This window comes from Amia ocellicauda, chromosome 22 (assembly GCF_036373705.1).
Source record: "Amia ocellicauda isolate fAmiCal2 chromosome 22, fAmiCal2.hap1, whole genome shotgun sequence".
In the NCBI taxonomy this organism is placed as follows: domain Eukaryota; kingdom Metazoa; phylum Chordata; class Actinopteri; order Amiiformes; family Amiidae; genus Amia; species Amia ocellicauda.
Genome location: NC_089871.1, coordinates 8,266,487 through 8,281,689, shown reverse-complemented (window position 1 = coordinate 8,281,689; position 15,203 = coordinate 8,266,487). Strand labels below are relative to the sequence as shown.

The 15,203-nt window shown below is 42.5% G+C and overlaps 2 protein-coding genes across 8 annotated transcripts in view; both read right to left on the bottom strand.

Annotated features, from left to right (window-relative positions):
* Positions 1-8,415, bottom strand: part of LOC136718337 (LIM domain kinase 1) — a 46,762-nt gene extending 38,347 nt beyond the window's left edge. Inside the window, exons 1-2 of the mRNA XM_066696033.1 lie at positions 8,071-8,415; positions 1,147-1,246 (exon numbers count right to left, since the gene is read on the bottom strand). Of these exons, the coding sequence (XP_066552130.1) occupies positions 1,147-1,246; positions 8,071-8,128 (158 nt within the window). The 5' untranslated portion in view covers positions 8,129-8,415. The remainder of the gene's footprint in view (positions 1-1,146; positions 1,247-8,070) is intronic.
* An 859-nt stretch (positions 8,416-9,274) lies between these two features.
* Positions 9,275-15,203, bottom strand: part of elna (elastin a) — a 46,902-nt gene continuing 40,973 nt past the window's right edge. For all 7 annotated transcript variants that reach the window (XM_066695361.1, XM_066695364.1, XM_066695362.1 and 4 more), the window contains 3 exons: positions 14,502-14,534; positions 13,653-13,706; positions 9,275-11,250 (listed from right to left, as the gene is read on the bottom strand). In XM_066695361.1, coding sequence (XP_066551458.1) covers positions 11,201-11,250; positions 13,653-13,706; positions 14,502-14,534 — 137 coding nt within the window. In that variant the 3' untranslated portion in view covers positions 9,275-11,200. The remainder of the gene's footprint in view (positions 11,251-13,652; positions 13,707-14,501; positions 14,535-15,203) is intronic.

Below are 15,203 nucleotides of genomic sequence, written 5' to 3'. Positions count from 1 at the left end.
ACATCCCCCTAATAGGTTATTAGGCAAGAAACAATTCGAAGAAAGCTTCTCTACATAAATCAAATAATTACTCCGAAATCCAAAGAAAATACAAAGACCTCAGTGTTCAAAACAAATTTCCTTTTTTCTTCTTCCCAAGAACCATAAGCAGGAAGATAAAAGGGCTTTTTACACCCTGCATAGGATTAATGGGGATAACCACAGAATTTTGCATGCGTCTCCGGCTATGCTAATTTCAGGCTCAAAGTTCAAGTTTCCATTAACCATCCAGGCACTGTGTGAACTGAGCCCCAGGCCTTTCACAAGCTACTGTGTCATTAGGCACACAAAAAACAAAAACAATACATCCAAAGAACTTGGTACTTTACAACCTGCAGGACCGGATCAACAGAACTCTTGCTAGTACACACTTGTTTTCCAGACCAATAAGCAAGGGATGCACAGGCATCAGCCAAAACAAAACAAAAAACCAAGGCATCCAGCTCAAAAACTTTCCAAATTTGTAGCATCTCCCTCTGACGCTGGGTGGCTTTTAAGTGCGGCTTCGGTTTCAGGTTTCCAGGTTGAACAAAACAAATGTCACCGTGTGCAAAAATAAATAAAGAAGAGGTTACTGCTTGGGTATCACCTATTACCCAACAATGCACTCCCGGACTGAATGGCCCGAATGTTAGAAAACAACGGCCAGTGACGTCTTTGTGCTTTGTTCACCGGAAGAAACACAGATCTTATTTCCCGTACGGATTGACGGATTGAACCGCCCGATTACTGAGTGTGCCTGTAGCATCGTGACACTCTGGGAGCTCGGGCTGGGATAGATGCAGTCCAGTCTGTGACTCTCAAACTACACCGGGACTGCCGAGGCCGGAGCTGTGACTATAATGAGAGGCTGCCGCAGCGGAGAGGAAACAAATAGAGCCAGGCTGACATCAGCTCACCTGCAGCTCAGTCCTGGGGGAGAAATGTGCCTCGGAACTGCAGGGGAACCCTCTGCGCTGGGCTGTCACACAGTTATACATTTAAAATTATATATATATATATATATATATATATATATATATAAAATAAGCTCATCTCATCGCAGGGTTGAGTCGTAGTGATCTGCTCCTACAGAGACACAGGGGAAAGACCCGGGGTGTAACTCACCTGAAGCAGACGGTGTGCCAGTCCGTGTTGAGTGCCTGGAGATACTGGTTGTCATAAATGCTCTGTCTGCATCCTGCACACACGGGCAAGCTTCCTCCAGCTGGTGAGAAACACAAGAGGAGAGATCGTGAGGACAGTGTGACTGATGACAAATACCAGCAGACACATACACACACGCGCGCGCGGCTCCGTCAGGTAGCGGACAATAACCTTTTCCTTTGCGTTACAAGATTCAGGGTGAAGGGAGATAATGAAGCGATAACGGTCATCCGTTCACTACATCTAAGACCTAATTGAACCAAGGTTTGAGATAACTGGTCTAAATCACCACTGGCTTTCAGGTGTTTATACATTCACCTAAAGGATTATTAGGAACACCATACTAATACTGTGTTTGACCCCCTTTCGCCTTCAGAACTGCCTTAATTCTACGTGGCATTGATTCAACAAGGTGCTGAAAGCATTCTTTAGAAATGTTGGCCCATATTGATAGGATAGCATCTTGCAGTTGATGGAGATTTGTGGGATTCACATCCAGGGCACGAAGCTCCCGTTCCACCACATCCCAAAGATGCTCTATTGGGTTGAGATCTGGTGACTGTGGGGGCCAGTTTAGTACAATGAACTCATTGTCATGTTCAAGAAACCAATTTGAAATGATTCGACCTTTGTGACATGGTGCATTATCCTGCTGGAAGTAGCCATCAGAGGATGGGTACATGGCGGTCATAAAGGGATGGACATGGTCAGAAACAATGCTCAGGTAGGCCGTGGCATTTAAACGATGCCCAATTGGCACTAAGGGGCCTAAAGTGTGCCAAGAAAACATCCCCCACACCATTACACCACCACCACCAGCCTGCACAGTGGTAACAAGGCATGATGGATCCATGTTCTCATTCTGTTTACGCCAAATTCTGACTCTACCATCTGAGTGTCTCAACAGAAATCGAGACTCATCAGACCAGGCAACATTTTTCCAGTCTTCAACTGTCCAATTTTGGTGAGCTTGTGCAAATTGTAGCCTCTTTTTCCTATTTGTAGTGGAGATGAGTGGTACCCGGTGGGGTCTTCTGCTGTTGTAGCCCATCCGCCTCAAGGTTGTACGTGTTGTGGCTTCACAAATGCTTTGCTGCATACCTCGGTTGTAACGAGTGGTTATTTCAGTCAAAGTTGCTCTTCTATCAGCTTGAATCAGTCGGCCCATTCTCCTCTGACCTCTAGCATCAACAAGGCATTTTGGCCCACAGGACTGCCGCATACTGGATGTTTTTCCCTTTTCACACCATTCTTTGTAAACCCTAGAAATGGTTGTGCGTGAAAATCCCAGTAACTGAGCAGATTGTGAAATACTCAGACCGGCCCGTCTGGCACCAACAACCATGCCACGCTCAAAATTGCTTAAATCACCTTTCTTTCCCATTCAGACATTCAGTTTGGAGTTCAGGAGATTGTCTTGACCAGGACCACACCCCTAAATGCATTGAAGCAACTGCCATGTGATTGGTTGGTTAGATAATTACATTAATGAGAAATTGAACAGGTGTTCCTAATAATCCTTTAGGTGAGTGTAGATTCATAGTGGCCTGTTCAACCTGCTGGACTGTAGCTCCTCAAAGAGCCAGGTGGGGGTCTCACTGGGCAAATGAGCAAATTAGTTTTACTCCGAGTATCTGTGTGTGTGAATCTCTACCTCTCTCAATCCACTCACATTTAGATCCTGAGGGCCAAAGGAAGCAAATTATCGGATCATTCGCTCCTAAATCGGACGCCTGCGTCGTTTACATTTTCAGCGGCACTCAATCCCGTTTCTCATGCTTAGAAGATAAAATAAAAAAGGTACGCTGTATCTGACTGAACGCCACACTATAGCTGTGATACTTCTTCCGGTTTTATAATTAATTTAATCCCCTGCAAATTGATGTAAATAGGAAGCTACACAGATGGTTCTCTTCCTGTAAAATGAATGAAATAGAAGACAATACATTATATAGTAATAACCTCACGCACAGCACTTGGCGTTCGGTGGGGAATTTGTTTTCACAGCACAGTGGTCAATGACACACGGCTAAAATCTGAGGTACTTTCAAATCCCCCTTTTGCATTAATCGTCCTGCGCTCAATACTCGGTGTGGATTAGCTGATCAGGTTAGCATCTCTGGAAACAATAAAATAATAATTGTAACTGTAATTTATTGTATCGGTTTAATTGATTTTAGCGATCGCTCATAAAACCGCCAAATTCTCGAGCGAAGATTCATACCAGTTCATCTGACGTGTTCAGAAACGCGATTCCCACCATTGAGGAAGTGTAATTGTAAAGGAATTCAAGAGATTACTATCGCAGGATGTGAAAAAGATGGATTGTTTTGGCCAAGTAGTGATGCATCGTGGGTAATGTTGATAACACACAATTTGCATAAATTACCTTGCCTGATGTTTTTATTAAACACACACACAGGCACGGCAGATGAAGAACCAAAACATTTATTAATATGGTGAGAAGAGGGACTGACGCCAAAATCTTCAGGAGAAACAAAAAGCATTAATTCTCTATTATAATTATCAAAACCAGCAGCCTTCAAAAAGCCATTCAGGGCTTCTTTAATGTGCAACAGAAAGCAGTGTATTAGACTTTTCAATTACCCATCATGCTTCAGGCTGCAGTTTATATATCATTAGTTTTCACCCAAAAATACCACAAGAAAAGGGTCCATCTTCACATCCATTAAGGCTGAGACTGCCGAGTATAAACATGGAGCACAAGAGAGAGTGAAGGCTGGACGTAATGCATCCTCAACTTGTTTATGGGAAATACACAAATCGCACAGACAGAGGCGGAGAGAGGTCTATGAATAGATGCATTATGTGAGCAGGGACTGATTGCACTGTGCACACCAAGTACGTACATGGAATAAGTACATCCACAGGCGGGATTGTCCCTAGACAGCCTGATGCAGAAACACAAATAAATAAAATACACAAATAGTCCTATCAGGGGGCTTACACTGCACTAGACATTAACTCTGATGCACCAGAAGACTCTTAGACGAGGGGAAAAAGTCACTACACTTCTCCACGTTATTTTTGCCTTTTCAAAACCAAAGGCCGTTTTAAAAACAAGTTTTCCCAGAAGCCTTTGCGTTTGACTTCTTAAAACCCTGATTGATTTTCCCATCTTATAACAGAACCCTGAATTGAATGTTGTTTCCCTGCCATTCTGGGTTGGGAAGAAGGGTCACAACAGACCACACACACCTGTCCCTGCATGGGGGAAGTGGAAAAGGTCCATAATCCACCACAAATCCCACGGCACCTTGACCACTCTCATATAGGAGAACAAACATTAATGAAATGCAAAAATAACTCACTGAGGACTTGAGCCACTGTCTGCAATCAGTTTAAAATACATTTAATTAGAGCGCTTGTAGTTAGGCTTTGCAGTTTCAGATTCTTCATGGAAGTTTTTACAGTTAAAAGTCTCTTCTGCAATTCACTTTTAGCAGAACTGCTTCTTCAGCAGATGCACAAACACTTATTGTTCTCATTGTAAGCATGTGTATTAAACAACAGCATATATTTTGGTTTTAGTTTTTTCAGTGCATTTTATTTTATTTTGATTACACGAGTCACGAAGGCTTTAATTTGAGTGGTTCCGTATGTTTAGTCAGTTCCTTCTTTTTTACAAATAAAGGGAATAAACTTGGTAGGAAGAACAGTCCACAAACGCTGCTGCTTCTGCATGGTGTAGTAACGTTTCCCATCATGCACACAAAGGGTTCGAGACAGAAGTGCATACGTTAACCGTTAACCCTTTGCTAAACCGATGTAAAGAAACATTTGGATAAAACAGTCTGGTCTGTTGTTTTTAAATAAAATACTCATCAGTAGCCCAAAGCAGTCTTGTGCGCAAAAGTAGGACTTATTTATTTTTTGAAGCATGCTCAAGTGGCAGGTTAATTGATTTCAGTTTACTTTTTCTTCGTTTTTTGACAAAGGTCCTTTTTTCCAAGTTTCCCGTCCTAAACAGGGCCAGCTGGTGATCTTATTCTCACCACCGTACACAGAGTGGGTTCGATTACTCTTCTGTACACAGACCTCCCATGAATTCAACTCACTTGGTATTACTGGCTGCATTTACAGGCATCAGTTATTGTCAAAAAGCTTTTATATTACAGAGAGAGACAGGGAAGGAGAGTGGGAGAGAAAGCTGGAGAGAAGTGTACAGTCTCCTTCAGCAGCTGTGGTCTGCAGTCGACCTGCTGTGTTGAATGGGTCGAGCTCCATCTCCATCAAGACCACCTGGCACAAATGCAACCAATACCCAGCGGCAAGACTTGGAAAATTGGTGAAACTGTGTAGTGTAGTGTGGTGTGTGTGTACTGTTTTGCACTTTCCAAAAAGTGAGGAGAGCGAGGCCTCGCTTTCTCAACAGGCTGTCACTCTCAGTGCTGCACCGATTGAAGCACCCCCCCAAGTTCATAAAGTGAGCTCTGTCTCGTTAAGGACTCATGCATTCGTGCACAAAAGACGCTTCCTGAACTGCGGTAAAATGCCATTAGTTATGAACGGCGCTCCGCAAGGTCGAGAATTTAATATTGATGAGACCAAGGATATAATGACATGCCAACATCATGAAGCAAATATGAGTGGTGCCACATCCATCGTCTACCTACATTTATGCATTCACATACATGTTAAATAAATCTATGGTTGAGGAAACCAACTTCATTGGTTTGATTGCGTATGATCTTCTCTGCTTCCTCAGTTGCTACAGAGATTGATTGGAACTATTAAATATGCTTTGTACACACAGGGTAGGGAAGCTAAAAGGGCTTCTGGCAGAAACTGGGATCTCTTGATTGAATTTCCGCAATGCAAAACAGAGCCTTGCAATTAGAGAAATTGAAAATGAATGCAGTAGGAATCAATCTTCAACTCCATATGTAATCTTTAAATTCTCTGTTTTCCTATTGGCTTATTACTGTATGCTGATGATTTCAGTGGTTCCTCCAAACGCCACAACACACAGGCTTCCAGAAATAACAGCTCTGGTTCGGTTTGTTTTTTTCAAATCAGCCAATCCATCAGTTCAGTGCCAGGCATTGTTAAAATCCACCCGACAGCCCAGGGCAGTACGTTGCCTTTCCACCGCTGGGATTTTCACTTCAACCTCCGATTCAATCTGACCCCTCACCGGAGAGAGGTCCCTCCACAAATAAGTGCTGCATGCTTTCCCGAGTGCTTTTATTCTCCTAAGGAAACTATTTCTGTGATGATTTAGCGGAAGCCTGGACAACTCGCCGGAGGCATTTGTGACAGATGGATGTAGATATAAAATTCTCTGAGGTTCTTAATTTGTCACATATCCACACGTACAAAAAGACAAGAGACGCTGACCACGGCTGCAGGAACAAAACACCTCAAGGCTCCCAGATATGAACTGATTCATCACATCAGTCCACACTGTATAGTAAGAGCCGGATAAAGTGAAACAGTGTTTTAATATGGGCTTATTTCATTTTAGAATTGAAGCATTTATTCATATTTAACTGGCTGATAGCATTGGTGCTTAGAATGGTAAACATGGAAACTACAGGTGTCTGGCAACTCTTTAATTTTTCCCTCTCCCTCTCTCTCTCTCTCTCTCTCTCTCTCTCTATATATATATATATATATAATCTCCAAAATAACCTGGAAATTTTGCTTCATAAAGCAGAACTAGGCATTGTCAGCACAGGAATGCACTCTGCTTGAATGCACCAGTCTCGTTATGACATACTCGTTTAATGATCTTAAAAGTGCAGATCACCACCTATCTAACCATAAATGTGCTGGTTGTGCACTTTGGAAGAGCAAATAAACCATGTGTCTACATAAATGGTTACACAATTGGCGGTCTAGACTTATTTTGCTTTCTTTTTTCCCTCCTTCTGCTCATCCCCATCAAATCTGGCAAGGGCAGTTTCGAGACTGCAACACAAATATGTAATTTCACACACATTGCTGCACTTTCAATTCCTTTACGACAGAAGAAAGGATTGAAAAAAAAACGTGTTTGCAGGAATTGACGGAGTCTAATCGAACCCCCTGACCTGACTTTTGACGTGCGGATGACATCATAGTGTTCACTGTCCGACACTTATGTCACCTCGCAACATTGTCGCAATTGATCAACACATTGTGTCGCATATCATGACCTGCAGGAGACGCACGTTTGAGTAGCCATTTAATTAAAACAATGTTTGCATTTAAGCGTGCGTTTGCTTCCCCAATTACCGCACGCAATACGCACATCAGGCAAGGGAAGAAGGAAACAAACGCAACGCATATCCTGTGAATTACATTTTACTTCAGAATAAATTGGAGGCAATTGGTTCTTGCACCCAAACCTCGGTCAAACCCCTGCTTAACCCACACGAGTATAGCTCATTCCAATAAATGCATCATCAAGTCGGGGGTTCAATCACGCTTTATCACCCCATGCTGTCCTGCGCTTCCCTCGCAGCACGACCGCACCGTGGCTGCGTCCCTGCAGCGCAGACCTGCGCAGCTCCACCAATGGGAGCGCTGGGATCGTGCAGATCTGCGCCCAACTTGCGGACATCTGCGCTGCCAGGACGCAGCCACGGCTCGCCGCACCGGTCCCGCTGCGTGTGCACCTGCACGGAGCACGTCGCGCACAGTACACCCCGCATGAGCTATCGCAGTAAAACACGCACCCATGTGGCTCGAACAACCATCCTGATTTGTTTCATGACCGGTGGTGGTAGAGAAGAGCTCCACAGAAACACCCTTGTGCGCTTTGTTTTGGTACCGACTCACAACCTGCATCCTCCCCGGCCGGTGCCAGCAGACAGGCATCAGCCCGCTTCTCCAGAGCATCCTCCCACCCCCACACCCCCACACCCCCACAGCGCTCACCTTCGTCCTCTCCCATACGCTCGTCCTTCCAGGTACAGCAAAGCAGCATCAACCTCATTCACCGCCTGACCGGGAGCTCTGCGAGCGAGAGCCAGGGGGGGGACAGAGACACGGAGCCGGCCCCCGAGCGGAGAGAGCTTTTCTTCCTCTTCTTCCTTTCTCCCCTCCGCAGCCACAGCCAGTCTCCTCCTCTGAACGCACTGGGCTGAGCGCCGGCGGGTCCGCAGCTATTCTCTGGCTCAGGGAGGCTGGACCACCGCCGGCACAGGCGCACTGGCACAGGCGGCTCCGCGTTGGCCAACCGAAGGCGATCCCTGGGAAGCGGCTGCGCTCACGCTGGTGTGAAGGAGGTGGGCGATTGTGATGTGCGCAGGTTGGTACGAGGATTTGGATTGATTTGGTTTTATTGCCCAACTCGCCATAAAGGCTTGTTTGTTTAGACGAATGTAACACTGCAGGAAAGTGCTTGTGCAAGGTACATTGATGCCAAATAAAGGTGTACGAATACACGTGAAATACAATATTATTTTATTAATCAATAGACTGTTTCGGCATGTGCTACTGCAAACTGTAACATGTTTATTACATAAATTTTAAAATACTAAATGGCGAATGCATTATAATGTGATGTATTCATTAAGCATGCAGGTTCATCTGAGGCCATTATTTTAAAGTGTCACCACCATAAAAGATGGTTTCTGTCCAGGATGAATGAAAATCAGATGCATATTATTTTTTTGGTAAGAAGTCAGTTTGAGGATGAAGGTTTCCCTTGGACCAGTGGTTTTCAAACCGGTCCTGAAGGACCCCCTGCCCTGCTGGTTTTTGTTCCAACTGAGGTCTTAATTGCTTAATTGAATCCTTAATTGAACTAACAAAGCAATATACCATTCAGTTAAGTAATTAAGACCTAGGTTGGAACAAAAACCAGTACTTTATCTGCTTCTTTCATTACAGACTCCCCTGTTGTATAGTATTAGTAAGTCACTTTAAATCCCTGCTAGTGCAATGAGGATTTTTCATCCAACATTTGCTTACCATTACAAATACGGCAGCCTCTGCTTCCCATTGCAGATTTTAAGATTTCTGTTACTACAATTCAAGGTTGACATCAAGGTTAAGGTTTTCCGCTACAAACACAAACATACAAAGGACTGCATGCTTTAATTGTGCACCGGTGTTTAAGAAAGACAAAGACACCACATTTCTCTTTAAAATATTTCAGTTTATTAATTATTGACTGAAGCAGTTTAAATGGCGGTCTTTCCCAGTATTATTAAGATGTGCATTGTGGTGGGGGGAAAAGTGCAATGTCCCCCTAAACCATTTTATAAACAGGTACAAAAAAAGAAAAAGAAAAACCCACACGACTGTAGACAAAGACAGGTTTATGGCAGGGCTCAAAGACAGTCCACATACAGTACTGTTTGGTTTAAAATAAGGAAAGCAGAGACGGTTATTGTAGTTAATCCTATAGGCAGAACAATTTAACCTGTGAGATATGGTCTAGATCCCTGGAGAAGGTTTTGCCATAGGGTGTGCCAAGAAGAAACCAACTGTAGTTTTCCTTCTCTGTTTTCTTTTAAAAACGTCATGTTCAAGCAATGGAAACTATTTTATATGAACTATGTTAGCACCATATACATTGCTAGGAAAATGACCAAAACAATTGCTCCCAAAATGAAAACAACAATAAAAAACAACAATAACTAATTAGCATCATTTACCAACAGTTCTCCACAGTGATAAAAAAGAAATGCATGAGCAAAGAAGAGAAAAAAAAGCCCTACTGATCTTTTTATATATATATATCATTTACAAAATTTAGAATGGTTTCTTTTAATTAATCTTTAAAGTCAAGTTTAGAATGATGCAAAATACAACAAAAATACAGCTGGAAGGAAAAGACCAGTATGTTTTAAGAGCTTGGTAGGTTTATCACCCAACAGTATGAAGATGTATTGAAACATAAATGAACTGTGAAAGTGTAAACCATTAAATGATTGTCTTAAGACAGACATTCAAGCTTGACTGACTTAAGCACCTATTATTCACCCCCCCGCCACCCTTCTGAGGAAAACTGTATTATAAAATTAATAGCTTCAAAGTTGTCATTCATACATACACAATATACAGGCCCAAACCATGGTGGTGTTGTCCTAATTTAGCTTTTCTTTGTGCAACTTGAGTGTTTCATTCTTGGAAAACAACAAAAACAAAAAGCCAGAAGAAATATTTCCCTAATCTTTTATAAATGATGCAAACCAAAGCAAACAACATCTCAGCTCAGCGTCAGGTGTTCGTGTCACCTTTCCTTTGAAGTTTGCTTAGACTCGTCTTCAGAGCAGAAAGCTCATCATATTTTAACTAAATGCAAAACCTCGGGACTGTACCATGGCAGAGAGAAATAATCTGACAGACTGCTCTCTCCACGGTGGGTGTCAAATTGTGCGAATGCGGTAACAGATAACTCATCGCTCCAAATGCCCAAAATATATCCGCCCCTGAATACTTCCATGCTTAAACAAACCAGCCGCATTCGTTTTCTTTAAACATCACGCTAATACACACTAAGGAATGAAATATTATGTGTGTACAGGTAGTTCTGCATGCTTTCAGAGTAGTGTAAATCCCTCTTAGAGAGACTTCCTCTATGTTTTGTGTTAATTTTTCTATGCAGAAACCTGATGTGTAACCTTTCCTACATCCAGACAAAAGGACAGTAAAGGTTGTGTTTCTGGCATTGCTCACTGCCGAACAACACACAGCTGGTTTTGTGCATAAAAAAGCTTTGGAGAACTGATATACTCCAGGCATTTAATAAAATTAGTATGGCACAGAAACATCCATCAAAATACACCATTTAACATCAGTTATAAAATGTAGTATGCTACAGGCATTCGTAGGATATTCATAGTACAAAGTACTGCATTAAATCATTTTTTTTTGTTCTGTCAAATATTCCTCTGGCTTTGTGGAATTTAAAAAATCACCAAAAGGGTTCATGTTGTTTTTTTTTTTTTTACATGAAAAGGGATTTTTTTTTCTTTTATAGGTGAAAGAAATGTACATTCTAGATCATGCAGTAGCACCGTAATTTCTCGAGGTCACTTTTTTCTCAAGAGGTCTTTTATTTTCTCCTTTTCCCGCAGTATTTGCCCTGGGGACATCCGCCCGCCCCTGCAAGAGAGAAGTCAGATATGAGCTGGGTGGATGGTGGCAGCAGGCGCACTCAATGAAAAATCCTTCTCTGTGTCTCTCCGATGCGGGTTTCCTTTGAGCCCCAGATTAAATCAAAACTCCAGCCTAACCTTTCATCGACAATTACCAACCGGCCCTGTGCTTTACAGCTGGGAGGAATGGGAGGAAGCAACTTGCGAATGTCAAAATAAAATGGCATCCAATAGTGGGTTTGTAATCTGGGTTTGACAGGTGAGTCAAGGTTTTAATTTTACTGGGGCCAAAGGCAAGTATTGACAATCAGTCTCACTGTCACTTCAGGGTTTGAAACCATCATTTTTTAATGCTCACAGTTCAGAGATGACACAAAAATAGGCAGAGCTGATTTGTACAAACGAATGTGCATCTCTGTGTTTCGGCTCCCTAACTTCAGTTAAGTCTGCATTAGCACACTTAATTGCTCTGGAATTGCATCTACTTAACGTCCGTCGCTTCAGAGACAAGCTCAATAAAACTGCTATAAAATGTCAAGGAATATTTTATGTTCAATGCTTGACCTTTCTCCTCCCCCCTCCTATAGCTGGTTATATGAAATTGCTTTTTTATTTTTTCCATTCAGAGTCTTATCAGATCAGTTACTGTCGTCTTCATGGAACGCCAGCATGAATGGCAGACATGCTAATGCACTTCAATGGCAATCACAATGTCTCCTGTCCATCTGTAGTGTTATTATCTCTGTGCAGAGTGGAGGGAGATGACTGGTCAGTCAGTGTGGTTCCTGGGTTCCACCATTTATTCCTAAAATCCCATGTAGTCACAGTCACATGTCGTTTAACTCCTCCCCTATTCGCAGTTACTATAGCATAGTATATACACTCACCTAAAGGATTATTAGGAACACCATACTAATACTGTGTTTGACCCCCTTTCACCTTCAGAACTGCCTTAATTCTACGTGGCATTGATTCAACAAGGTGCTGAAAGCATTCTTTAGAAACGTTGGCCCATATTGATAGGATAGCATCTTGCAGTTGATGGAGATTTGTGGGATGCACATCCAGGGCACGAAGCTCCCGTTCCACCACATCCCAAAGATGCTCTATTGGGTTGAGATCTGGTGACTGTGGGGGCCAGTTTAGTACAGTGAACTCATTGTCATGTTCAAGAAACCAATTTGAAATGATTCGACCTTTGTGACATGGTGCATTATCCTGCTGGAAGTAGCCATCAGAGGATGGATACATGGTGGTCATAAAGGGATGGACATGGTCAGAAACAATGCTCAGGTAGGCCATGGCATTTAAACGATGCCCAATTGGCACTAAGGGGCCTAAAGTGTGCCAAGAAAACATCCCCCACACCATTACACCACCACCACCAGCCTGCACAGTGGTAACAAGGCATGATGGATCCATGTTCTCATTCTGTTTACGCCAAATTCTGACTCTACCATCTGAATGTCTCAACAGAAATCGAGACTCATCAGACCAGGCAACATTTTTCCAGTCTTCAACTGTCCAATTTTGGTGAGCTTGTGCAAATTGTAGCCTCTTTTTCCTATTTGTAGTGGAGATGAGTGGTACCCGGTGGGGTCTTCTGCTGTTGTAGCCCATCCGCCTCAAGGTTGTACGTGTTGTGGCTTCACAAATGCTTTGCTGCATACCTCGGTTGTAACGAGTGGTTATTTCAGTCAAAGTTGCTCTTCTATCAGCTTGAATCAGTCGGCCCATTCTCCTCTGACCTCTAGCATCAACAAGGCATTTTCGCCCACAGGACTGCCGCATACTGGATGTTTTTCCCTTTTCACACCATTCTTTGTAAACCCTAGAAATGGTTGTGCGTGAAAATCCCAGTAACTGAGCAGATTGTGAAATACTCAGACCGGCCCCTCCGGCACCAACAACCATGCCACGCTCAAAATTGCTTAAATCACCTTTCTTTCCCATTCAGACATTCAGTTTGGAGTTCAGGAGATTGTCTTGACCAGGACCACACCCCTAAATGCATTGAAGCAACTGCCATGTGATTGGTTGGTTAGATAATTGCATTAATGAGAAATTGAACAGGTGTTCCTAATAATCCTTTAGGTGAGTGTAGTATAAACTATAGTATACTATGCCTGGATTGAGTCAAAACCTGGACCAATCACAACATCCATGGGCTTTTTTGGCCACGATTTCGTATTGTCACCATCATGTATTCAAAACCTGACACTAGTGTAGTGGGCAGAGATTGTGAACAGAACTGAGTTGTGGTGGATGGGACATCTGTATTGAAATATAACCCATCATAAAATGTATATGATTCTTCATTAATTGGAGTTGCTTTGATGGTCTTACAGAGAAGCTGTACACACTATCTATAGCGAAGTCATAGCAATGGCTGCGTCCGAGACATCCTACCTCTGTAAGCTCCCAGCATTCCCAGCAGCTGCCCGTACTGTTTGGAGGGTTTAGCTGAAATACAATAAAAGAAGGGAAACAAACCAAAATAAACATCAGATTCAAGACTTTAACTCAAACCCCTCCCCACAAACCACATTCTTACATTTCACAGATTAATAAAACTTAATTTCATAATACTCTTGCATAAAATGTCAACTTTATGTTGTGGACTGAAGTGTGAGACAGTTGTAAAAAAACAAATGCTGGAAAAACAATAAACCAGGCCTTTAATCACGACTGGGAATGTGTTGCACCGATTTTAACAGTGGAAATAAAACGCGGTGTTGCCAGTTAAAAAATAAATAAAAAATGTGCCAGATTCACACTCCAGTTTGTAGAACAACATCTGTTTTGTGTGTGAGTGTCAGTGGAGACATAAAACAGGGAAGTGCAATGTTAATGGATGTGTGCGTTGATATCTACAAGCACTAACATATGGTGCCATAGGAATGTGAGCTTCATGGTTTCTTAACTCCTGCGCTGCCGCAATTCAGTCGAAACCCTTCATTCCTACAGCGTTTTTTTAAATATGCCAGCCATGCCACTGAGGGAACGGACACATGGTGCACAGTCTGCCACACACCATCAAGACTGCGGCTGTAATCCTGTGTGCTGTTGCACACTGACAGCGACCGGCAGATTATCGGGGATATTATCATGGATACACCATCTGCATGGAGAGAGATTCTAGCTCTGCTGCAACAGATTACACGATACAAAAATGAAATCTGTTGATCAAGGATATGAATCCAATTCAGGAGGGATACACTGACTGTGGCTTTAGTTATTAACTGATTCATCACTTACCTAGCTGTCCAGCCCCCGGGACTTGAGGATATCCTAGCAGAGAGAAAGTATTAGGGTTAGTGCAGGCTGAAAGCAGGCTACGTTTAAAAATGAGCACCAGGTCAACTCCAGACTGAGCAGAGCCAGAGAGCTGGTTTTAAGGGCTGTGGAAATGGTTTATTAATAAAGGAATAATGATTATGAATAAGAAAACTGCACTGTACCCAGCACAAGCAGTTATTTTTAATAATAGTAAAAACCTTTTACCTTCTTTTTGGTTCTAAAAAGCAAACAATACAGTGAAGTTGTGAGAATAGGAGGTGTAATTCTACTTTAAGCGTAGGAAGATTAAAGGTTTCTTTTTGGTTATTTAACACCAGGAGGTTGGTTCCCTTTGGCACAGAAGAACATGGTTAATTCGAATATGGGCCTCAAAGTGTTAGCTTTTTGTTTCTTCTTCTTTTTCCAACATTAATGCTCTGAAATTCTTATGTAAAGATTTTTGAAAGGCGGAAAGGCGTAGTAAATATCTACAGTTTTGTGGCACTAGTCTGTAATCTGTTTTGAAATCATGTAAGCCTTTAGGGATGTCTGCTTCGACTTTGAAACTGATCTCAAAGCGATCTTTAACGGTCAAGAAGGTTCATTTGGAGAGTAATAATTAGCAGAGGAGTGTACAAACTATAGATGCATGCATGCACCACTCAGTAAGCATAAAGCCTT